The 25,300-nt window shown below is 41.2% G+C and overlaps 2 protein-coding genes across 3 annotated transcripts in view; one reads left to right on the plus strand and one right to left on the minus strand.

Moving 5' to 3' along the window:
* The window catches only part of LOC118421664, a 10,029-nt gene extending 4,197 nt beyond the window's left edge, over window positions 1-5,832 (minus strand). Inside the window, exons 1-4 of the mRNA XM_035829108.1 lie at window positions 5,630-5,832; window positions 2,014-2,110; window positions 1,570-1,637; window positions 652-703 (exon numbers count right to left, since the gene is read on the minus strand). Of these exons, the coding sequence (XP_035685001.1) occupies window positions 652-703; window positions 1,570-1,637; window positions 2,014-2,110; window positions 5,630-5,829 (417 nt within the window). The 5' untranslated portion in view covers window positions 5,830-5,832. The remainder of the gene's footprint in view (window positions 1-651; window positions 704-1,569; window positions 1,638-2,013; window positions 2,111-5,629) is intronic.
* Window positions 5,833-6,826: 994 nt separating this feature from the next.
* LOC118421532 lies at window positions 6,827-24,189 on the plus strand. Of its 2 annotated transcripts, none has more exons than XM_035828858.1 (20): window positions 6,827-6,920; window positions 7,971-8,054; window positions 8,893-9,092; window positions 9,697-9,836; window positions 10,242-10,405; window positions 11,852-12,072; window positions 13,338-13,480; window positions 14,045-14,152; window positions 14,858-14,992; window positions 16,344-16,454; window positions 17,417-17,594; window positions 19,388-19,530; window positions 20,151-20,261; window positions 20,864-20,998; window positions 21,251-21,349; window positions 21,580-21,745; window positions 22,452-22,588; window positions 22,883-22,993; window positions 23,367-23,504; window positions 23,940-24,189. In XM_035828858.1, the coding sequence occupies exons 2-20, from the start codon at window positions 7,978-7,980 to the stop codon at window positions 24,027-24,029; spliced, it is 2,607 nt and encodes an 868-aa protein (XP_035684751.1). In that variant the 5' UTR covers window positions 6,827-6,920; window positions 7,971-7,977; the 3' UTR covers window positions 24,030-24,189. The 2 variants fall into 2 exon arrangements, with proteins under 2 accessions (XP_035684751.1, XP_035684752.1); XM_035828859.1 differs by lacking the exon at window positions 6,827-6,920 and adding an exon at window positions 7,771-7,858.
* Window positions 24,190-25,300: the final 1,111 nt, after the last annotated feature.

Raw genomic sequence — 25,300 nt, forward strand, 5'->3', positions numbered from 1 at the left:
CTATCTCGTTCTAAGACTACCAAATGTGCCTAATTTATATATGTGAGGAACTGTATGGTGTTCATAATACCAATATTGTTTTGGGTTGAACTTTTGCTCTTAAATGTGGAAAGTAGTCTTTCAGAAAGTTAGAAAGTAAAAATATTTGTCAGATGAGTATGTCTTGATCTCCTAAATTTCTTATTAATTCAGCTTTCCCCAAATCACAATGCCCCCCTCTGCAGTCTAGTTTTACAAGAATGCTGAGATGAAAGAAATGTAGAAGGTAAGAAATGTGGGTTAAGCAAGTATCTCACTGGACGGCACCAAGTTGTGCTATAAAATTGCAACAAATTCCCATTTTCATATGAAGCTCAGAAAAACAGAGATGAACAAATATTGCATCAAAGAGAGATTTGCATTTAATTTGATGATTGTTAGTGATAGTGAGTGTTGATCAAAAAGGTTCTTGGTGCAATATATGTAAGGTATAGGAGAATATGTAAATTGCGCCCAATTGCATGATTTTGCAAATTGAGAATTGTTTGTTGAATTGTGAAAGGTTTTTAAAAAATTTTGCCAAGTGATGCTGATTACTGGCACTTTGCAGATGCCTCAGACAATTTTGGCACAGTCCAGTGAGACACCCGCTCAAAGTGACAGCCCACTGACCTGTTGAGGTAATGTACCAGCAGGAAGGTCAAGTCTTGGCCCATACCACACCCTACAGAACACACCCACCACCGTTAGACAACAGGGAAAACTTCCTTACACCCTCATTCTACTAAGGGCGATCAAGATTTTTTACTTTGAATTGAAAACATTCAACTTTCACGACGCAAAAATACTTTCACAATGCAAAAAAAAAAAAATAGGTATTATATATATTAAAGACTGCTTCATCATATTACAAAAAATACCTTAACTCATGATTTGCCCCCATATTGTAATGCTAGATCAAAGACTTAAGCTTGATATTTTGTTGACATCCATTTACAATTGTCATGCAATAAAGTTCTTGCATTAAACTTAAATATTAACATGTAAAACTTGTTGCTGATGTGACCCTTGCCGGTTTTGGGTCATTTCAACTCGAGAATGGCAATAGGACTGACCAAAATGTTATTGGTGAGTGCTTTATATTGTGTACAGAAATAACAAGTAGAAAGTTTTCTAACTTAACATATTAGACTAAATCAAATGTATTTCATTTGTGTTTTTGCCACCTGATCATTTCCCATCTTTCATTCACTGAAGGACAAAATATAAATAGATCTATTACACTCAGATGCAGCCTAGATTTCCTAGCTGAGACTTGGGATTGAAACTTTGAACAGAACAAATGTTGTACAAAAGAATAAGATTACACAAGAAACAGTTAAGAGGAAAACACTCATAGAATGCACACAACGCAGACGTTTTTCAAAGTATAGACACAAACAGAAAACAGAGCAACATGAATGAATCACTGACAGATTCCAAAGTAGTTGGATTTCTTGGATCATTGAGAATGAGGATAAAACATTTTTTGTGTTCTCTAAAGACAAAAATTATAATAAAACTTAATATTCATTATTCTCCTGTTCTTACCTTAATCCTCGAACAAAGAAGCTGCGTGCCTTGCCATACTCATAGTATGTTGCCAGGTCTGTGTTTACCTGAAAACAGTCATCAACACCAGAGATAAACATAAGTCTTCTGATCTTACACACATAGAATTAATTTTTCAAATATAAAGTGAATTGTCAAAGTGTTCGTTCTACTTCCTATCCTGCAAAATCAATCATTCTTTAGCTTACTGTGTGTTAGTTAGTTAACAGAACAACTAAAAAAAATCACAGTCAAAATGTTTGTGTTTGGCACAGCAGACCTCTCCATTAAAGGGCAATTTTTTAAATGTTCAAACATTATCACCTTCATTCTTTTACTCTTCATGTTTGGCCTAGTTAATCTGATAATCGATCTAGATGGACACCAAGTTATTAAATAACAAAAGAATAACCTCCTTTGCACAGAGATGAACAGCATGTTTACCTTACTTCCCTTCGCTCGTACTTCCAGGCTCTCGCAGGACTTAACCTCCACCTGCGGGTTCTCTATAAGCCACTGATTGGCCAGCTCAATGCAGCCGCTGTGCAGAAAACAATCAGAGATGCATGCTTTTAGACCACTGTGGTGAAATACTAGACTTAGTATACTGACACTTGTCTTGTCTTTGATTGTAACGTTGGTTCACCTTTATCCTAAAAACAGGGCATTGAAGGATTTTAAGTGAAGTTTATTTGCAAGTTCTTGCCCGAGGGCTAATTGCAACATGAAACATACAGAAAATATAATAAACATGTATAAAATGAAATACTTTGGTATAGATAACAATGGTGACAAGTGTAAACGATTGACTATTCTATCAATGGTATGGACTGCTGAGAGCTACAATCTACGTATTTAGGGTTTGACTTCTTTTCTGAAAGCAGTGGAAGACGAAGTGTCCCACTTTTTCTATGATGCGTGGGTTATGTGACGTTAACAGCGTTATAGTTTTGTTTTCGTCGGAAAGCGTTTGGAAATTTTTGTTTTGTGAATTTTAAGTCAACTGACAGTGGTTTCAAACTGCAATAGTTTCAAAATACTACACTTTGAAAGAACCGTCCATCGACTTGATATCCTCAAAATTTCAAATATCATGTTTTTCAAAACAACGAATATAAGTTTCTTCACGGATAAAGGTGAACTAGCGTTATCTCTCTTGCTGTGGAAGATTTTCTGTGACCAGATTCCGGGTTTTGACAGATGGTCCCTGGTCAAGTCCTACATCAAATATTCATTGTTATGTCAAGTTACCATTTAGAACTACATCAACAGTTATGGCTACATAGGGGAGGGGATAGGATGAACACAATTATGGAGAATGGAGTACAGGGCTCAAACCGGGTGCATATGGACTCTTTTGTATGCAATGTTAGGGTTCATGATCATGTGCATTTAATTTTTTACTTTCATTGTAACTTGACTTGTGTAGTGTAACATACATTAAGGTTCTTTAATTGTACTGGTATAACGCTAGTTCACTTTTATCCGCAAGGAAACCTTTATCCGTTGTTTAAAAAAAACTGGGTATTTATATTAGGGATGTCAATGCGACGGATGGTGGTTTTAATTTGGTAAACAAGCTGTACTTTAAAAATATTGCACTTTCAAACCACTGTCTATCCTAAACGCCCCCTGGTTTTAAAACAATGAATATAGGTTACCCCACAGATAAAGGTGAACTTCTGTTATATATTCTTTAAGTTTAAAAAAAATTAAGAAACCTCTTGTTGTATCAAATCGTCAAATTTTCAGGGGAGGTACACCAAGCAGTTGTCTCTGTTCGCCTTTCAAGAAGGATAAGCAACCCTCAGGGTAAGTTTTTATGTGCGAGTCCACACCCAGCAGTGTATAATCTTTAAACAAAAATAACCAGATCAAGATAGTATCATGCTGTCAAATTGGCATCCTTTTCCTGAATAGTCAAGGATTCTTTATCTATGTTTTTAAACTAAGACTAGATGGATATAGAATATCATCTCATAAAATGTTCTTTTTGTAACAAGATTTGAACCAGAGGCCGTTATTAAGAAGAATCACCCTCTATTATTGTTTGCCATGTCATCTTGCCTGACCTGACAGTGTCATAAGTTGATCCGGCCATTCTTCATCGAACAATGCAGCTGTCAGGAAGGAACCAGTTTGACAGCTGCAATGATTTATGCCACATTTGTGTGATCAGGCATGTACACATCAACAGGAGAATCTAGACAAGAGGTCAAATCAGTTAATTAGAGTATGACCTCTTAATATCATAAGTGTTTTCACTCATCAAATACCAAACGCAACAAGCCTTGTCATTATTGTACATTATGTGAATGTGAGAGTGATACTCTAGCTAATTCAAGGACTCAGTTCAACATCAAAAGATATGGCGCCTCTATCTGCACGCCTGCCCTTGGGTGGCTCATGTTTGTATTGTATACCCGATAATATGCCAGTCATGGTGTATTAACACTGAAGAGTACAAGGTTCATATCTGGACAGATTTATTTGACCACTCACACAGGGAGGGACTCCTGACTTTCTGATAAGCATTACAGTAACCAGGTGTTTTTTTTAAAGCTGATTGAGGTGTGGCTCTCCTCAAACACGGAATCTTTATTTAATATCCCATCTCAGAGGAACTCCCTGGACGAAGCACTAAGCCTGACTAAAATCACACCCCTAGCGGCCGACCTTACAGTTGCTGCTGGGGAGGGGGGTCATTAACCCCAGCCAGCAAGAGATTGTGTAAACATAGGCTACTCAGTACTCATTTACACCTGAGTGACAAAATTGGTGTTAGTGCCTTTATCAAGGGCACAACTTGGGACCTGTCAGGGATTCGAACTCATTACCTCTAGGTTCTGAGTCAACAACCCCACAAGGCCACTCTGCCACCTGTTTTGATATTGTTAATAATTCCAGTGTCATCGTTTTCACAAAAACCTCACAGCACAATTCTTACACACACACACACACACACACACACATACATACAGAAATTCAATTGATCATAATGTTTTTGTTTCAATACATAGACACTGCCTGGCTCTAGGCAGTCTTTAACTAATAAAAAACAACTGTGAGAACCACGAGAATACATTATTGTGGGGATATGGAAGAAACCCTCCATCTGACAATGCCTTATGGCACTGTACCATAATGCATTAGTTAATTGCCTAACACAATACAGCATTAATGTTACATCTGATGCTTTCCACAAGATTATTGTACCAAGGAGGCCATATGCATAATATAGCCTTCTTGATTGTACAAAACATCTTCATTTTGCCCAAACAGTAGAATCGTTTCTAAGTGTTAGACTCTTACAGATGAAACATAAGTATTATAAATTTAATTGCAATATTCAATTATTATTTTCAATTATTATTTCATCACACAACAAAAATCATCTTCACTTTACAAACTGAGTAGAATTATAATATTGTGATTCCTACATTAATGTTTATGATCTTTTTACCCTTCAAATGTCGCAATAACATGTGAGGTTGAAAACACGACTGTCCTGTCCCACCCAGGGTCAAATGACTCACATTTCTAATCACATACCAAGGCCAGGGTTAGGCCAATATTTCACACACAAACGCAACAAATATACCCTCATAGCATCGCCATAATAACGGGACAGTTTCTGCCTTGGCCAGAGTATTTTCCCCTTGACTACAGTACTCGATGTTAATGCATTTAGACACGGGGTAGTCGGGTCATTGGTATCGGACAATGCAGTGTATTTGGCCGTGGAGCCCAAACCCCTTTCCCTGTCACTGCATATTGTTGGGACATCTTCCAAACAAAGGAATGATCATGTAAACAGCGTAAAACACAACATGCAGTTATAGTCTAAATAGAGACCTAGAATACAACCTAACCATTCTCAACAATTAGCTTGTCAATTCAGCATGCAGAAAGTACTCATTGGCATTATTTGATTAAAGTTTTTGCGGGCTATGTAATCATTTTTGTGACAATAAATACAGGAGCTATAATGTTAAATTGTGAAGATCATTCCTCATACTAAGCAATGACAACACGATCAAAACATAGTCGCTCGACTTACTCGAATCGGTCGTACTTGGGGTGAGACAGGAACCCTCCCTCGTCCAGACACACCGGCATGAAGTCTATGTGCTTCAGTTTAAAGTGGTCCCCTAACCCAGGGGGACCGGGATACGGGGGAGGGGGCTGGGACGAGGGGGACCCCTCCGCGTCCGCCGCCCCATCGGCACTGGTGGCCGCCATCTTGGGATCTCCCAGCATACGTCATCTGCTAGCGGCTCAACCCCGCGAAAATTGAAAAGTCGCAAATTGAAGAATACCGTTTGCACTCGCAAATTGCCGGCTTCACCACCCTCACGAATGTCACGAACGGACAAACTCGCACGTACACGTATAAACGCAAGCACGCACCCACGCACCCACTCACTGAAGGGCCTTTCCTGTCCTTGGTGCTGAAGAACTCTCCCTGTCCCTTGTCTTAGTGCTGAAGAGCCCTCCCCTGCCCTTAGTACTGAAGGGCCTTCCCTGTCCTTAGTACTGAAGGGCCTTCCTTGTCCTTAGTGCTGAAGGACCATCCCTGTGCCTTATGCCTTCAAGGCTCTTCCCTGTCTCATGCCTTTTGTATTCAAGGGTCTTTCCTATTTACTGTCTTTTAATGTGTTTTGTGTACAAAATGAACAATATTTCATTTGGTTTGCAATCTAAACATTCTGACGCCATCGCTATGGTCAAATCAAGTACACATAACGTTACTCATGATAACGTTAGGTCTGTTTTGTACATGTAAATGACAAAGCTCAGAATTTGCTGCAGTTCCTTCAACAATCGCTAGATGCAATGTTCGCTTCGGTACGAAAAGCTTCAGCGAACCTAGCACTGTTCGTGTATCAAAACATGTTCAGGACACAGCTGTCAGGACATCAAGTCAATAGTGTATTGTTTGTGCAGTCGCTGGTTTATTGTACCTAACTGGGACGTCTTGCGATGGAAAATGTCGCAGTAAATCTTTGTCTACGGCGGAGACTGTCAATAAAGCCTATCTAAAATTGACCAAATTTGACGGCACCCGTAGTAGTAGGAAGAGTCAAATGGCAACGCTGTACAGTGAGGAGAGTTTAATGGTGTCGAGTGTTATACAAACACGTTAGACTAACTTAGAGGAGCGATAACCCGTTCGCCCTCCCGTTACAAAACGCCAGCAGGATAAGCAAGTCGGAAAAGCTAACATCAACAGAAGTCTGATTGTGTAAACAATGCTCTGATTAACAAATCAGTAACCTGCTGCTGCCGTGCCGACCGAAGTACGACCTCTCCGAACCCCGTGAACCACTTCTGTGTCACCGCGGCTCAAGGTTAACCCAGTTCTGTATTACTGCCTTAAAATGCAACTTTTCTGTCACTTTTTTTCGCAAGGAACGTTGTAACTCTACCTATCCATTGTCTCTGTGTAAAGGTGGTATCTCACTGCACTTGGGGCACCGGTTAGGCACTGCGGGGTTCGTTCACTGCAGCACCGTTGTGTTATTTTTGCCGATTTATAATCTAGATATTGAGTAATAGTAAAAGTATGACTTAGAAGACAACAAAATACACAAAACGTAAGAAAATTCGTTCTTTATCTTTGAAATTCGTTGAGTAATCTTTCGAACCCCGCAATGCCGCACCGGTGCCCCAAGTGCAGGCAGTAAAATATCACCTTATAACGTTACATGGCTCCGGTTCGTTACTAATGTTTTATTCATCAACTTCTGTCCTTGTCTCAAGTTTATCGACGCATAAAAAATTTGATTTGTTTTTCGCAGGAAAACGTTGTAATTCTCCGTCTTTAAGCATACGTACAGTATGGCTCTGGTCAGCGTCATTTTTATATAAGTACGCTCTGTGTGTGGCTGTACTCTTAGTCTTAATTTTAGGTCAATCTCGAGGTGAATAAAGAAAAGCTTTCCACAAGAAAGACTTGTGAAACGAGCCAAAGCCTTGTACTTGCGCATGCTTGGAAATGGTGTGACTATACCCGTGTTTGCTAGTCCTATGTGCGTGTGAGTTGGCATGGACTCAAAAGTATGTCAAGGTTGTTATGATAAATCCATCACCCAATTGCCTCAATTCCTTCCAAGGTTGAGTTCCCACGCTGGGCATAAACAGGTTGTTTGTCACCGAGATCTGCCAATCAGCACATATTGGGTTAGGCAAAACAGTCACTGTGGTTGGGGTTTAAGTTTCTGGATTTGGGGAGGTTTTATCTCTTGCAGACTCTTCAAATTTTGTACAGATTTTCAGCTTAAGTTGGGTATACAACGGTGCTTTGATTAGACAACATCATTTGATTTTACTTGCGTTTTTTCTACATGCGGGACGATATACTGAAGTGCATATACTAACACAAGTTTAGCTTATTACAGATACACGATGCGGCAGTACCTCTTGCTGCTGTTGTTCGCTGTCGCGTGCCAGTCGGCCACTGTAAGCGACAAGGAACCGGACAGGTAAGTTCTGGACGTACTATCTACTGGATTCTTACACTTCCTATGGGGTACACTAGGAACATGTTCGTTTTGCCTAGGTGCAACTTGAATACCCTATCTTAATTGGCTGAATCTAAAATTTACTAATCAGAGCTTATTTAGAGGTTCGACAACTGGACTATTGGTGTTAACTATTTCATTTTTTTCGGGGACTGACATTTGCTCTCTGCAGTAGAGGTTAATCAAGAAGAATATGTTCACACAGATATAGAGTATTGTGTGATAGTTGTACAGAAATCAATCGGCTTGTTTTTTTCACGGCTTTGCTTGTAGTTTAAAGGACTCTGTACCATACGTAAGTCGCTAGGAATAATGTTTACCGTCACAGATTGTTCAGCATAATCAGTGCAAAGGCCTCTGATAAGATAAGACTGTTAGTCAGTAGGACTTTGTACACAACCTGGGGATTGTTCAGAAGCCAGGGCATGTCATAAAGGTTACAATAATTTGTCAAAGGACTGTTTTTCTTAACCTGAAGATCGTTTATAAGTTAGGGAATATATTAAATTTCCGATTGTTATTTTAGAAAGCTTTCTCAAGATTTATTTGGCCACATCACTATGCTTAATCTTGATATCCCTGTGGATCACCATTACGTCTTCTTAAATCTATATAATGCTCCAAACAGAGTTAGGGCATTTGTCGAAGGTTCTGATTGTTTGTCTTAAAGACACTCTAAGCAATCACAGCATCTTCATAGGAGCGAGTTTAGTTCATCTAAAGTCATTTCCAACATACCACGTATTTACGTAAGGTTTGGTTCCACCTGTACGATAAAGGATGTACTTATTTATCCCAGTGACCACCAGGAGAAGCTGGGGTTCTGTACCCTAGAGTGCCCTGGGTACGAGGTGTTGTGCACCCGGGACGGTTATGAGGTCCGGAGGTACGAGAGCTCGGTGTGGGTGACGACTGTCGTCACGGACTTCAGCTACGTCACGGGGACAACACGGGCGTTCTGGAGGCTGTTCAACTACATCACCGGGGAGAATGAAGGAGGTGGGGGAATGTTTGAAGAAAAAGTCTCTTTACCCTCTCTCTAAGCTTATCTATCTCTAATATCAATTAACATACCCTATGAGTCTTGAAAACCATGGAGGTTATAATTCATGGTTTGTAAAATTGTAGGAGGATCAAAATAAATTTGACTTCTATGGTAACCTTTATTCGCGGGGTTAACCTATGTCTGCTGTGTCTAAAATATGGCATGTATGGATATCCAGTCGAAGCACGGTGGTTTCAGATCGCAATATTTTCAACACATTGTAGTTTGAAACCACCGTCGGTCGACTTGATATCTCGATATACCATCGGTTTTAGATACAACGGTTACAAGATACCACCGTACGAATAAAGGTTAACTAGTGTCAATTAGAGAGCAATACACGGAAATGTTGCTTCATCGCCCACTGAAGGCCTGAGTATTAAGATGACCCAGTCAGTCCTTCCTAACACAGCTTTAAGCGTAAGAACTCGATGGAGCTTATGTGGTTTATGATTCATGGTTTATGAAATTGTATAAGGATTAAAGCAGATTTGACTTCTACGGTGATTAGATATCAGTATACTAATGATAAGAATTTTGCTTCTTCCCCCATTGAAGGCCTGACTATCGAGATGACCCAGCCCGTCCTGGTCACCATCCCCAAGGATAAGGACGGCTGGTTCTACCGCGATTACGTCGTCGCCTTCATGATTCCCAGGGTGCACTGGGAAAACCCTCCGCTGCCGACAGACTCAACGGTGAGTGAGGAAGAGCAGTTTCATTTCGTGTGGTTGGTTGTAAAGAAGTGGTTGTTACCTCAGTCCGACAGAGGGAGGTTTTTATACCTGCTTGTCTGGTCGTCTGTCTCGATCTCTCCGCTTCTCTGTGCCTATCTTGGTCTGTCTGTCAGTCTCTCTCCTATCTCTGTCTCTAGCTGTCTGTCTGTCTGTCTCCTTTCTCTGTCTCTTCGTCTCTCTCTCTCTCTCTCTCTCTCTCTCTCTCTCTCTCTCTCTCTCTCTCTCTCTCTCTCTCTCTCTCTCTCTCTCTCTTTCTGTCGGTCTCTGTCTCTGCGTCTCTCTACGTTCCAGTCAGAAAACAGTTATGGTAAGTTAATTGTTTTCTTCCTTTTTGCAATGTACAGCTCATTTTTTTCTTCCCCGTAGCTGAACATAGAAAGCCGGCCGGAGGAGGTAGTGTTTGTCCAGTCGTCCTCCGGCTGGCTGACCGGCTGGAGCGCCGACACGATGCAGGAGGACTTGGTCGGGAAGCTGCAGAGGAACGGAGAGGTCTTTACAGATGAAGGAGTCATCACCGCTACGTACCAGCCGTAAGTACCATTAAATAAAGTTCCAAGGAGAGGTTGGATAGGAAATCGCTTCATCGCTTTTGCCCCTTTCTGCTTGTTACTTGCTTGTTTGTTTGTTTGTTTGTTTGTTTGTTTGTTTGTTTGTACTGCATACCCGGTAAAGCGTCTCATGACGTAACACACCTAAGATTAGCTAAGAACGTCCCTAACCGAAGCTATAGGTACTTATTACCTCCATGAAATGTCATGGATGTTATTTTTTCTGTTATGTGTCTCTGTCTGTGTACAAGATTACTCAAGAACGGATGGATGGATTGGTTTCATACTTGTTGTGTTGGTGGGCTGTGATAAAAGCTCGAATCGATGTGATTTTGGGCGCCGTATCTGTCGTTATAATCGATGTAATAATATCAGAAATCCCCCCTATATCTGCGATATATTGGAGGCATCGTGCTTTAAGTGTTTGTTAATGGGCTTAGCTCCAAGCAGATAGTGAGGTGATTTGTATGACAGCTGTTTGGGGAACCCCGAGTTTTTTTAATATGATAATTAGTTTTATTTATGTCTGCTTAGGATATCATGGAGATGTGAAGCGTAAGTATAATTGTAAGAAGTTGAGGTACATTTAACGGTAATGCTTAACAGGTATGGATGTCTCACATACTGAACTGCTGATTTGAGTGACATGGTGATTAAAATGCCATTAGGTCCTCTCATCTTAGATGGGTTGGGTGTCAGAAGTTTTATGGGCGATACAGATGTTCTGATTTCGTTACGATAAGGGACAGTTGTTAGTTGTCTCTTTCGTAGCCAATGGTACTTGTTTTTTAGCAGACGGGGTTGGCGCCAAGTATTCATCTTACAGTTGATGTAGGGCTATCAGAGGAAAGTGTGCATCTCATTTTTGTACCGTGTGAACAGCTGATGTTATGACATATTGGTGGAAAATCAAATCACCATCTGACTGAAGTTGGCCACATCCCTTCTTCTTTCTGAGTTTCCCAACTTCCTCCCACCACACCGCTCTGAGGCACATGGTCGAACCTCAATAATGCTGACAACCTTAGACAGTTTAAATGCCAGACATCAAGCTTAAGGAACACCACGCTACCATATGCCGTCGACCTCTTAAACGCACATTACACAATTAAGTGTCACATTTTGATAATTACTAATCAGATGGACATCCTCTGTGTCATTAAATAAATACACCACTACTTTCCCATAACATTTATAACCATTACTCTAAAATACAACCGACTATAAACATACATACCATCCACAAAAAAACAATAAATATTTCATGGAGGTATGAGGTCCCCGAACTCTAGTTTACACCTGAGTCGAGTGAGAAAATTGGTGTTAAGAACCCTTTCTAATAGCATAGTCATGGTCATGGGGTGTTCTTTCCAGTCCCTCTATGTACGAAAACAGTTGAACTCTTTATTTCCTTCTTTGTCTCTCCAGCCCCTACCAGATGACCGACCGGCACAACGAGGTCTGGGTTCTGGGTGGAGACGGATACATCCGGGGCTCCTATATCCCGTCATGCCTCAAGGAATCGAACGTCGGTGACGTCATCCCCGTCCAGGACGTTCCTGAGGGGTGTGACGTCAGGGAATGCGCGCCCTTCTCAACAGTTGAGAGGAAGACTTCCAGTAACTTCATCGAGAGGACCATGGCGCCCAGTAAGACTTCCTATTTAACATCAACACGCCCGTCATATCATTAAGGTTTCTCGGTTGGCTAAATTGGCATTTTGACCTTCCGGTGTTTTCTTATTAATGAATTAAGAACGAATGGAGCCGTAACGAATGTTGATAGATGGGCATTAAAGAATTCTAAGTCTGAATTTTGGGGGGCCAAATTGATGACGTCATCATTTTTATCGCCTCTGATATTATTTTTTTCTATGACAAAATACAGCACTTTGGTACATACCACTGTAATGAAACTTCGTTTTTCGCTGCATAATGATAAAAGCTACAAACTCACGGTTGCGCAAATTGATATTTACTATTGATCTGTAGTAATTACAAAATGTTTGTTTTCATCTAATTAAAAAAAATTAATTGTTAATAACTACAGATCGTTAGTAGATATCAGTTTGCGCAACCGTGAGTTTGTAGCTTTTATCATTATGCAACGAAAAACGAAGTTTCATTACAGTGGTATGTACCAAAGTGCTGTATTTTGTCATAGAAAAAAATATTATCAGAGGCAATAAAATGATGACGTCATCAATTTGGCCCCCCAAAAAATCAGATTTAGAATTCTTTGATGCCCATATATCAACATTCGTTACGGCTCCATTCGTTCTTAATTCATTTACAAGAAAACAGTAGAAGGTCAAGATGCCAATTTAGCCAACCGAGAAACCTTAAAAGATGGACAACCCCACGTTTGTAAGAATAAAGGCTACAGATAGCTGTTTTACATTAAGATCGCCAAAGGCAAAAACTTAGTAGCTATCGAGGAACAATCATGGGATTATATCTACAGCATGGAAAAATATAATTCAAGTACCTGCTGTCCTTTAGAGCCATCTGACTTTCGTATTTTTGTCACTGTTTGCACAATGCCCTAGCAGGATAAACGGACAAACATGTGACGCTTGTTCACCTTTATCCGCAGGGTAACCTACATCCATTGTTTTTTTAAACGGGGCAATAATGCATATCAAGTCGACGGACGGTGGTTTCAAACTGCAAATATGGAAAACATGACAGTTTCATATTTAAAATATTGCAGTTTAAACCACCGTCCGTCGACGTATTATCCCTAAACACTCTGTTTTTAAGCACAACGGATATAGGTTACCCCGCGGATAAAAGTGAACTAATGTTATGCCATGTGAGTTCTAGTCGAGAAATCTGTATATTGATGCCTAAGACCCGTGATTTTGTTTTAGTCAAAGGAGAACATTTTATTTTCTTTATCCTCCCCGCCACAGCTAAGGGCGTGTGTATCACTTCCAGCCCGGGAGAAGACTGGGAGGCGGGAACCTACCGGACCTACCTGCCGCTGTACAGGTACCTGGACGGGGAGAACAGCCGACAGGCTAAGATAGATGCGACACTGTCAACCTTCATGATGGTAGGTACAGAATAGGGCCTGCTTACATTCGTACGATCTAAAGCTATGAGCGTTCTTGTGATAGCCACACCTGTGTTGCAAGGAATCAGATCATTGTTGCAGTTTTGTCTCTGCGTAGTTGAAACTTGATTCGACGTGAAACTCACAACGGCATACGACTAGTACTAGGATATGGTCGGACCGTAAATAGCGAAAAGAACACTGGTGCCATTGTGTTCGTCTTCACGAGGAATTCTTGGAGTTACAGTTTTTGAATTCCATAACGCTGTTTTTTGGTCGTTAAATAATGCCCCCTTCCATCTATTTCTGAACTAGTGTGTGGGTTATTGGATTTCTCATCATCTGCCCATCATCTCATGTATCCCTTAGTCTAATCATTTGACCGTTGGGGCTTCACAGAACATCTGGCAACCAGCTTTCACCACCCTAATCGGTTGACAGTGTTTTCTTAATATTTTACTTTGGTATGGTCATAAAATATATCATGATCAGTTTGATTTTGAAACGAGGTAGTCAGTGATTTTCTGTAATTCCTCTTTTCTGTGACTTCACCTTCCGTACCAGATGCAGACGGATACCTTCCTTTGTGAAGACTGTGCCCAGACCGTCACCACGTGTCTCACGCTACCGAAGGCGGCCTATGACAACCCGCCGCAGCCGAAGGATGGAAGGGTACTAGATATAATTCATCTGAAATTCTAGGTGCTCTGATAACATCACATCAGAGATGTCCCTGTAGCTCAACTCGTCCAATCCACAGTTTAGTTGGTTCGAAAGCAGGGAGAACAATGTGTCATTTTCACTTAAGTGTTACCGTAGCTGCTAGAATGACACTGTGTGCTGTAATCATACATTGCTAGTGAGAGCTTCAAAATGACTAACTCTGATGTTCGTGCATGCAGCAGATTCTACAGTCTAATTCATGAAGCTCTCCACAGTGCTTAGCTTGTGTAGTGAAGAGGGTGGTGGTCCTTCCTCTGGACTAATAAGTTTCAATCACGGCATTCATCCTACTGGAAAGGGTCACGGGCCTTTAATAGGACGGGATATTAAGCCGTGGCTCACCGTTCATAGAAAAGAGCTAAGGGACTTTCCCCGGCACAACGAACCTGTAAATACTGTACCAGGCCGGTTAAAAAAAATTATACATCTCAATCTCAAGAGGATATGTTCTTGTACCATCACACCATGTGCCAAATTTCAACTCATTAGATGAAAAAACGAGCCTGTTATAAAACCAGTGGCATTACTTTTTGAACCGGCCTCGTACATAGCATCTGTTTTCTCTTTCACGACCAGTGGAAGGATAGATATTCAGAACTTGCTCGAGATCACTTTCACTTGTGTGTTGTTAAAGTCTTTGCTATCACGTTACAGCTATTCGTCTACGAGGCACCTACAAGTAATTTCTACCTCATGGCGTTTTCTGGTTATCCCACCAAGAAACATATGGGTAAGATGGCGGCGAAGTTCATGACTATTCTGGATGAAGAAAGCGTGGAATATACGAAGGTGAGTTAAATTTGTTGTACACCCGTAAGATGTAGCAGATAAAGTATTCGTTTACACAATGACATCCTCATACAATATTGTACAGTAAAATCTCTGATTTATTGGTATCATAGTTTTAGCTGTTTGTTTCTCCCATCGTTCACTAGCAATAAAGCAAGTAATTGTGCTTTCTACCATCAGTCTTTCTACATGTTATACCAAAACCTTTTGAATTTAGCCAATGCAGGTAACAGCGTGCAAACAAATATCATTCAGTCTATAAGACGTTCTGTGCAATAGTAGTAACTTCTTTTGCTTTGGTGGCTATTCAAATATGATTGTGACTGTACGACCTGTTCTTAGTTTATTTCTATCCCTAATCTGCTCCGACAGAAGCATTTGGCTATTTGACTACTTAAGGTTTTACTATTTGATAATTTTGACTTTATTTTGAACAGGAGTTATAGGCTACGATGGATTTATTTGTTTGACGACCCCTGTTATTAATACAATATTAGTAGTCAACGATCTCCTTTGCCTGTTCGAATATATTAATGTTCGCATTCAGATTCACGGACCCTGTACGTTATAAACGGGGACTGCTTGGTCAACTCGCAAACTCATCGAGTTCAATGGATATCTATATTACTTGGCATCTATTGTGTAACTCCAAGTAGAGGAAACGGTAGGGGCGGGGTGTAGTATTGGCCACAACAAGAAATAGCAGTCACTGCTATCCCCCGACGAAATTTCTGCTTAGAAAATAGGTTTGCTTATTAATTACTGCTGGCAAATTCTGCTGCCTATTTAGCTAATGTGTACTACATTTTTTTCTGACAACCTAAACAATCTAGTATATTTCTTGCTCAATTATAACGCATTTCCGCTGCCATAACAAATCGATTTAAATGGAAAAACCACAAACGTGTATTACCACAGAGGCCCCAAATTTAACTACATGATCATAATAAGGATTCTGCTTTACACCATAAAACAGCGTGTGATCGATGGAAAGGTGTTTTCACCGGCTATATCCCCTTTGCTGAAAGAATCCTTCCTTCAGAATCACTCCATTCTCTCCCTCGGCCGTGGAGAAAATAATTCAAGGGATAGTAACCAGTAGATGAAGATAAAATAGACATTGTTGTTGTTTACGAGTTGTTTTCTGGCTTTTTTTCGGGTTCTGATAGGTTGTTCATGGTTGCTTTGATATTTTTTAGGTGGCTTCGAGTTGTTTTCGGTATTTATCGAGTTGTTTTCGGTTGTTTTCGGTATATTTGAAGTTGTTTTCGGTTGTTTTCGGTTGTTTTCGGTTGTTTTCGGTATTTAGTGAGACCGGGTTTAACTGATGTGCATGTTTTCTATGTTCCAGGACATGTTCTTTGCTACAGGGTACGATGACTTTGCAGCTAACAACTACACGGAGATCGCCTTAATGAAGGGGAAACCAGACGACTCGATTACACCGGAGATGTGGGAGAAGGTAAATTTTCCATTTTTTTCCATCATGTTTTGTCGATACAGTCAAACCTGTCTATAGCGTTCACTCAAGGGACTGTAGAAATGTGGCCACTATAGACAGGTGGCCACTATAGAGAAAAGGCTGATCTACTGTCCACGAGCAACAAGCTAACATGGTTTCAGTACCAACTAATCTTTCTCACCAAGTAACATCGTCATGCGCAATGTTGGTAAATTCGACGACAAAGACTTGTGTGCTCTAACGTTCAAGGCGCGCGTACCTTCCGCTACCGCCAAAATGACCCTGTCGCGAACTCCAGATCCTCGCAAAATACAATTTCAAACTCGGCGCCGGGTGACATACGGCCGCTGTATGGTCGCAATAGGCAGTGATTCTGTATCAACGGGACCGGAAATCGTGTGGCCGTGACCGCGTTGAACAGGTGGCCTCTATAGACTATTTCTTCATGCTTAGGTCAATGGGAAAAAGCCAAGGAACCGACAAAAAGTGACCGCAATGGCCAGGTGGTCGCTATGCAAAGGTGGCCGCTAATACAGGTTTGACTGTAGTAGCTAAGATTCAGTTCTTTATAACTAATATTTTCCTGTCTGAGAACAGATTATTGGCACGTCTGTTCTGGCAAACTATGTAAAGTAAAATGATTCCTTAGCCTGTTTGAGGCCGTGGGAGTAGCCTGTTGTTATCCACTGTGTCTAGGGCATGCACGGTGTTGGCAGGCGGAGCCATTCCTTCCACTGCCTTTTACCTCCCCAACCGAAGCCATGCAGGGTCCATTTTACATGCACCAGGGTGGAGCGAGGAAATTCGAAATGCCTCTGCCAAGAAACGAACATAACGTCTAACCAGGAAAGCCAGAACGGGTGCTAGCATAGCAACCTGGTCATTCAAAACAGTGTAATATGCAACCGATGAAGAAGGTTCGGTTACCGTCGGCGTTTTTAAATGCCTTACTGTCTTTGAAGATCGCTGGTGCAGGGAACACAGAGAAGGAAGAGACGAATACCGAGGCGGAGGACGATCTAGACATTCTCCCCGCCAGCCGTGTACAGGACGTGCCGTCCGGGTGCCAGGGGCGGGAGTGTCCCGTGTTCAAGATCGTCAGGACTTTCGACGGGTTCGTCGAGAGAGCCACCAAGAAAGGTATGTTAAATAGAAAAGAGTTGACATCGTCTGCAGCAGAACTTCCTTTTTTTTGCATCTTTTCTCCTGGACATGCTATGGTCTTGATATTTTAGTGGTAGATATCTAGCTTTCGACGTAGGGAAGAGTAGAAAAATAAAGTTGAGTCGTCCAGCCTCGCGACTGTGGGGACCGGACCAAAGCTAACACGGCTGGACTCTTGGCTTAGTTGGAAAGGTGTCTAATTGTATACGATGATCATATAGTAAGGTTCTTTTAAACACAACCAAGGTAGTACTCACTTCCAATGTTTTGATGTCTGTCAGACACCATCATCAGGGTTAGAATGATTAGATCTGCTTCTCGCTGCTACTCATAGACGATGTAGGTGGCGCTGCAGCAGCGAGAATACCGTCCTAAACGTGAATCAGCTTGTATCCCCCCTCATCTCTGGAAGTAAGTACTATTTTATCTTTATTACCTCCATGAAAACACCTCCATGAAAAAATGGAGGTATAGTTTTGAGTGTGTCTGTGTGTGTGTCTGTGTGTGTGTGTGTCTGTGTGTCCGCATATTGTGGTCAGCATAACTTGAGAATCTCTTGATGGACTACGATGATATTTGGTATGTGGGTAGGGGTTGGGAAGACGAAGGTCAAGGTCAATTTTGGGCCCCCTGGTGTGTGACCTTGGTACTGCAGCGCAACTTCCGGTTTTGCTATCTCGGTGTTCTGAACATGCTATGGTCAAGATTTTTAAGTATTAGATAGCTCTTGTGCTCAGGAAAAAATGACATAAGTTTGGGCCCCCTAGCGTCTAGTTTTGGGATAGCAGGGGCATTTTTGTCAAAAACTTCTGACGAGGATAACTCAAGAAGGGAATAACGGATTTTCATGATTTTTGGTATGTAGGTACCTTAGACAATGTTGTACAAGATAAAATACTAATTATGCAAAATAGGAGTACATTCGCATAAGTAATGAGAATATTCTATCATAGCAGTTTTTTCAATGTATCTCTTGTCCCGGACGTGATATGGTCGTGACATTTGGGTGGTAGATAGCTTTTAGTGCCATGACAAAGTGGGGCAAGTTTCAGTCCCCTAACATTCAATTGTGGAACTTCAGGGGCGTTTTTGTCAAGACACTCCAAAGAGGATAACTGCAGAAAGGAACGACGGATTGCCTGCATTTTAGGCATGTAGGTAGCTTAGGCAAAGATGTTCATAATGATATACATGTTATGCAAATGATGACTGAATTTGCATAATTAATGAGGAAATTGTACAGTTCCATTGTTTTCAATAACTGGACCTCAATACATGTAACACATGTTAATTATGATAGGTGGAATATAAGCAGATACCAAATATGGTAATGAGGAACTTATTTGCATAATTTATGTAAAAATTGCAAAACCTCTTTATGATTAATAATGGGAATTTTATAATTGTGACATGTGAACGTTAGTCAATGATTAACAACACCATGCATACATTATGTTAATGTCTTAGTCAATTGCATGAAATTTACGAAAGCTTTACATTTTCATGGAGGTATGAGGTCGCCGAACTCTAGTTTTATTTATTGGTTTGGCTGTTCAGAACACACAGCCAGGGCTGCCCAACTAGCCTATGGCTATTACAAAGGGCTAGCCCTGCGGACAAACATAGAGACAATACATATGAATTTGGACAGGATACTTATCAGTAATAATTTTCTAAGTACTATCTTGGTTGTGTTTAAAAGAACCTCACTGCATGAGTAATTACCAACATTATTTAAGGACGTCTGCAATAATGTTTCCGCTCTGCAGCTAAGTACGCGTGCATGAACACTGTGTCCGGCTGTGACTACGAGAGCGCCAGTCTGAAGGCAGTCTACCGGCTGATGGACTATCTGGGCGGGCAGAACTCCGAGGGGATCACGATGGAGACACCATCGCCGGTCGTTACCTGGGTGAGTAGAATTATTGGTTGTTGGTTATTGGGTGGGCCGACTGCTCTCTCTTGGCAGCAGGGGGCTGAATTGCAAGGAGCTTACATGTACAATGGACGGGGCTGTATTACAAGGGTCTGGAGCGACTGCCATTCGGCGCCACTCAGGTGACCTCAATACTACAGTAATTGCCCCAGGTGCGGCCATGGTACTGTAGGTTTTTAACCACTCATACCGGGAAGGACCCCTACTCTTTTCGATAAGTGTGGTGGAATCTTTGACGTGCTCTGTGCGTGCTTCTCCTCAAACACGGGACCTCCATTTAACGTCCTATCCGAGGGACGGCCCTAACCGAAGCTAGGTACTCATTTAGACCTGAGTGAAGTGAGGAAAGTCGTGTAAAGACATTTCCCAGGGGCAAAAGGTCGGTGGCATATCAATTTGAACACACGATATCTTGGTTATTGCTGCTGCTGGACAATATTGACAATATTATCAATGTATATACCAGTATGACACGTTTGGAACCGTATTATTAGCAGCGACACCTACCTGCAGTGCGCAATAGGACTAGTCAGTATTGTCCTGAGGTAGTTGACAGACAGACGGTCGAATCGTGACTTTTTTGTTGTCTTGAACAGAATGACCTAACCAACCTTGAGATGGGAGACTCCTGTGGGAAGAAATACAAGACGTGCGTCATCCTTCCCGAGATGCATCAGGACAACCCGCCGACGCCCACAAACGACGAGGTTCGTACGAAAGCCTCACTTTATGACATATGAATAGCAATGAAAGATTTATATTCGACATGCTTGTTAACAAACCGACTAAAGAAAGAAAGAAAGAAAACAACAGCTATACAGCTTATACCCGTACAATCCTACATTTTCAGCATTACAAAAAAGCGAAAAGAAGCCGAACTTCTATGCTAGACTAGACTAGCTCTATGATACTTTTACATGAGTTTGTTGTGGCCTGTACTGAGCTCGGTTGGGCAAATATGTACAATAAATGTTTCCATCCATTATACCCTCAGTTCACTAGGGCAGCGACCACGCTTCGACCAAAAAATTGACTGAGCGTTCAACGAATTTTATTGATAAAAAGAACACAGAATCTTTTTACGCTTTGTGTTTTTGTTGCCTTTTTAGTGTAACATTTTGCAATTTGTTCAAATCATGAAATCAAGAGATACTCAAATTCATACTTAAGTTGCAGTTAGGTCGTGGCGCGATGATCCTCTAGTAATGAATGTCGATGACCTGAGTTTACAATGTTCTGGTTAAACAATAAAGCGAAAGTGCAAGTGATTTGAGGGCCTTGTCTCAAAAGGTGATATACCCTTCTCCAGGTGTACGTGTACAACAGCCGTGGGCCGCACGTCTACGTCATGCCCTTCGGCGGGTACGCGACTGACGACAAGATAGAACAACTCGCAAGGACGTTCCAAGATCGACTAGATGCCGCCGGTGTACCATACAAAACGGTTGGGAAAAACAAGTTTGTTTGTTTGATTGTTTGTTCATCTAACCTGGGCCGACATACCGCTTATGCCAGCACTTTTCAATGTACCATTGATCTCGCTACTGCATGGTTGGAAATATGATACATTGTTGGAAATACATTTGTGACGTCGCAATAAAGACACATAGTATGTACGGACGCATGATTTAACACCATGCATCTACGGTATTGGCTCATTGCAAACGGTTGCTAAATAATATCAATTTTTCTACAGAAGTACTTCAAGGTTGTCGTCTATGACGGGCCACAGAAGGCAGAACGGTACAACGAGATGTGGTTCGCTAAACCACGGAATGACGAGGACGAGGATGTGGTAGGATTCATTCATTCATTCATTCATTCATTCATTCATTCATTCATTCATTCATTCATTCATTCATTCATTCATTCATTCATTCATTCATTCATTCATTCATTCATTCATTCATTCATTGTTAGTTAGCTCGATCGTTCATCAATAAGTATGGTGGTATTTGACATGCTCAAATAAGTAGTTGTACCCATTACAGTTGTTAACATATTGTTTCTTGTGTGCCCTGTCAGAAATTCGATGTTGACACCTCCACCTACAAGTCAGCCACCGTGCCCGCGGTAACATTCATGTGGGACAGAAAGTGTAAGAGTTCGGACTGCCCGACATGTCCGGAGTGTCCGGACTTCCAGGTCATCAAGAGCTTCAACAACTTCGACGAAAGGCTGACGCCTCAAGGTAGGCACAACTCATATGATTAACCTCTGAAAATCGTTCTCTGTCTCTGTCTTTCTCTGTCTCTCTCTTTCTATATATTAGAAAACATTTCCTATACATCTCTAATAGATGCTTTTAGTGTAAAGTACTTCTCATCAATTTAGGCTCAGGGCTGCAATGATGTACTTCTACAATATGCAATAAACTTCATTGTCATTGTCATTTACAATGGTGTACTATTGAAATGTGATATAAGCAAACCAGTTAATCGTCGTGAATTCATTTGTAGAATAATTTGAAAACAACAACAATACGATAATACTGATAATATTTCATCTCAAAGGAACATAACTACTGCTTTATTCTTTTCGCTCCACGTCCTCCTGTGTCTGTGGGTTTGATGCCATATCCAATCCTCTGCTGATTTGGAAGTTCTAGATAGAGGCGCGATACTGTCTAGTAGACGCTTCTATATATCCTCTGAGATTTCACGTTTGAAGATGATCATACGTATCATAAAAGAGATGAAAAAATGCAGAAATGTTTTCGGTGGTTTTATGTTCGCGGTTTTCGCGGTGACCACTTCATCGCGAACTAAAAAAACACGGCGAACATTTTTCCATTATAGTATGAGACTGCACTCAATGGTGCTACTGCGAACCACCGGGAAAGTAAATCCCCGCGAACTTGAATGCATTTCCAGTATTATCTATTTGGTTTCTGACAGGCACTTGGGTGGACAAGAAGTTCCTGGGCTGTTCCAGTAAGCAGGGTCCCCCCGAAATGTTGCCGCTGTTCCGTTACATGACCGGCACCAACACCGGACGCGTCTCCATGGAGAGGACCTCTCCTGTGATGACTGTGGTAAGGATTCAAACTATTCTGCATAGTCACATTTTTGTACAATATGCTGCTTTGGTAGGGATTGATGATCTAGTTTGATGAACTAAATGTTCAAGATGCTTCTCCCGATTTAGTGACATTGTCTGCCGTATACACTTTTGTGTGTATTCAAATCCATAATTGTTCCGTATTGACATTTCTTTCTTAGGTAAAGTTTGTGGTCGAAGAAGTCGTTTTTGTAGGCCCGATAACATTGGGTCAATGTAAAAACAACAAAGTATACAAGATACAACTTTACGTTAACGTTTGTTGCAGCTGTGGCAGAAGGACAACAGTAAGTTTGGTTGTGACAAGGACTTCCACGTCGCCTTCTGGGTTCCTGAGGAACATGACCAAGGAAACCCTCCTTACCCCATCGAAGAAGATGTAAGTTGTCCATTCAAGTAAATACATAGTCTTAGCTCTAACCGGTTGGCATGTAACACAAGGATGACATTTAACCCTATTCAGACCTGGCTTTTTTTGGTCAATCTGGGAAGGGGGGGTTAATGATGGAATTGGGTATGTGATTAATCTCCAAATAGATCCTGCGGTGCCATAAGATAGTATCAAAGCTGGCCAAGGAGTACAGCCGGCCAAAGGAGGTCAGTCGCCTCCCTCTGTCCGTCTAACTCTACATGTAAGTCCCTTAGGCCGATTATACTCCATGGCCAGATTTGATAGTATCTTATGGCACCGGGAATCTGCTTGGAGATAAGATTATATGTGATTAGGTTTTGTTCATTTCTGTCTTTCGCAGGTAACTTTATACAAGACTCAGGGATACACTGCCTATGTGAGGAGCTTCATGGGACCCAAACCAAACGACTCGGACCTCATTCAGATGACTAAGTCATTCATGAGCGCACTGGATGGAGCTGGGCTCAAGTACAAACCTGTAAGTAGATAGGTTGTAGGGGACGAGATTATATAGGTTGTAGGAGGTGAGATTATAGAAGTCATTATATATGATATCTGAACAATGTGTGTTTGTGCGTATGCGTGTGTATGCGTGTGTGTGTGTGTGTGATTGTGTGTGTATTTGTGTGTGTTTGTGTGTGAATATGTGTTCGTGCGTGTTTTTTGAGCACCAGTTTTGTGTACATGTGTGCTCATCATGACGTAACTTGTGTTTTTGTCATGTTGTCCCTATAACCCCAACGTATGCAAATTCATGGGCCAAGGGACCGACGAGTGTAATCAACAGTTATAGATTAAGTGCTTGACTTCATTTGCATTCAATCCACTTCAAACGTAACGTTACATTTATACGATGATACTGGAACTAGCTGCCGGTATAATCTCACAAATCTTCTGATCTTACTTTGACTAGGACTGGATCAAGCTTCTGGAGTATGACGGACCAGAAGTAGAGCCGGAAAAGCGGCTGAACGAGCTATGGATGGTGAAGAAGGAAGAGTAAACGTCAAGGACTACGTCAATCCCAGCAATGACTTTAACTGTTAAATCATCTTAATTAATTGAGTTTACATAAGTTTGAGAATTGTAAAGGATGGCTGTGTCTCTTATCTGTATTTTCTTTTAAACTCTGAATAAACAACAGCTCAGTGAGATTTACATGATACAACGTACTCTTCCTTGTTTGTTTATATTACATACCTAGTAAACCGCGTCATGACGTAACAGAATACACAAGCTGCATATCCGAACATACTTACATGTCTTTGATATTTTGAACCACTCACATACCGGGGTGAACCCTTACTCTTTTTGATAAGTATGGTGAATTCTTTATCGTTCAATGTGCTGCTTTTCTCAAACCAAGGAGGTTAAATAAATCCTAATAGTTAACCTCCTTGCTCAAACACAAGACCTCCATTTAATGTACTCGTAATAACCGAGGACCGAGGGACATCCCTAGCCGAAGCTCAGGTACTCATTGTCACCTGAGTTGAGTAGGAAACGTTTTAAAATGCTTTTCCGAGAGGCACAACATCGGGACCTTTCAGGAATTCGAACCTCTCATGATTCGAATTCAGCAACATTAACCACATGCATGGCCACGTGAGACCGTGCCACAGATGAACTTTTGCATAATGAGGAATAACAAATGTACGCGTGGAAAACATTTGAGCCGGCAATGTTTGCTCTTTCGAAGGATCTTACAATAGATAATCAGTGGTGCATGTTTGCGTCCCTAACTGCTTCACCACAAATGAAACAGACGCATCAAGAAAACTAACAATGCTGATAAAACATTACAACAGTGATGATGATCTTGATGAAGTTACAGTGTAACGTTTCTACAGGATGCGAGAGAAAGCTCCATAGAATGAGAAAGCTAAAGAAGGTCAAAAAAGCTCCCGAGAAAAGTTATGACCACGTCTTATTAGGATTTTGATAGGGATTAGGATAGCCCAGTATCGAATACGACACGTAATTGAGTCTTCGAACCGGTTAAAAACTTAAACTTTCAAAGTTCCCAAGAAATGTTCACATTACGCCACAAACAGTTTTAAACTGTTTAATCACCACTGTTTAAATAGAATATCTAAACGGGATACTTTTTGCTTTTTGTTTAGGTGTGTCAATATTCTGTTCTGCAACTCAAGCATTCTTTGTTGCGTAAAATCTCTCTGCTCTGTTTAACAAGCTGACCTCACGTTGCTGAACTCGTAAAAATATTTGAGTAGGCGATATTTGCGATGAAGTAACAATGTAACGTTTCTACAA

This window comes from Branchiostoma floridae, chromosome 8, assembly GCF_000003815.2.
Source record: "Branchiostoma floridae strain S238N-H82 chromosome 8, Bfl_VNyyK, whole genome shotgun sequence".
NCBI classification, from domain to species: domain Eukaryota; kingdom Metazoa; phylum Chordata; class Leptocardii; order Amphioxiformes; family Branchiostomatidae; genus Branchiostoma; species Branchiostoma floridae.

Coding starts and splice junctions, on each gene's coding strand:
- LOC118421532 (XM_035828858.1), top strand. CDS start 7,978: ATGCGGCAGTACCTCTTGCTGCTGTTGTTCGCTGTCGCGTGCCAGTCG. Junction 14,993..16,343: donor AAAGCGTGGAATATACGAAG/GTGAGTTAAATT, acceptor TCTATGTTCCAG/GACATGTTCTTTGCTACAGG. Junction 21,350..21,579: donor ATGACGAGGACGAGGATGTG/GTAGGATTCATT, acceptor GTGCCCTGTCAG/AAATTCGATGTTGACACCTC.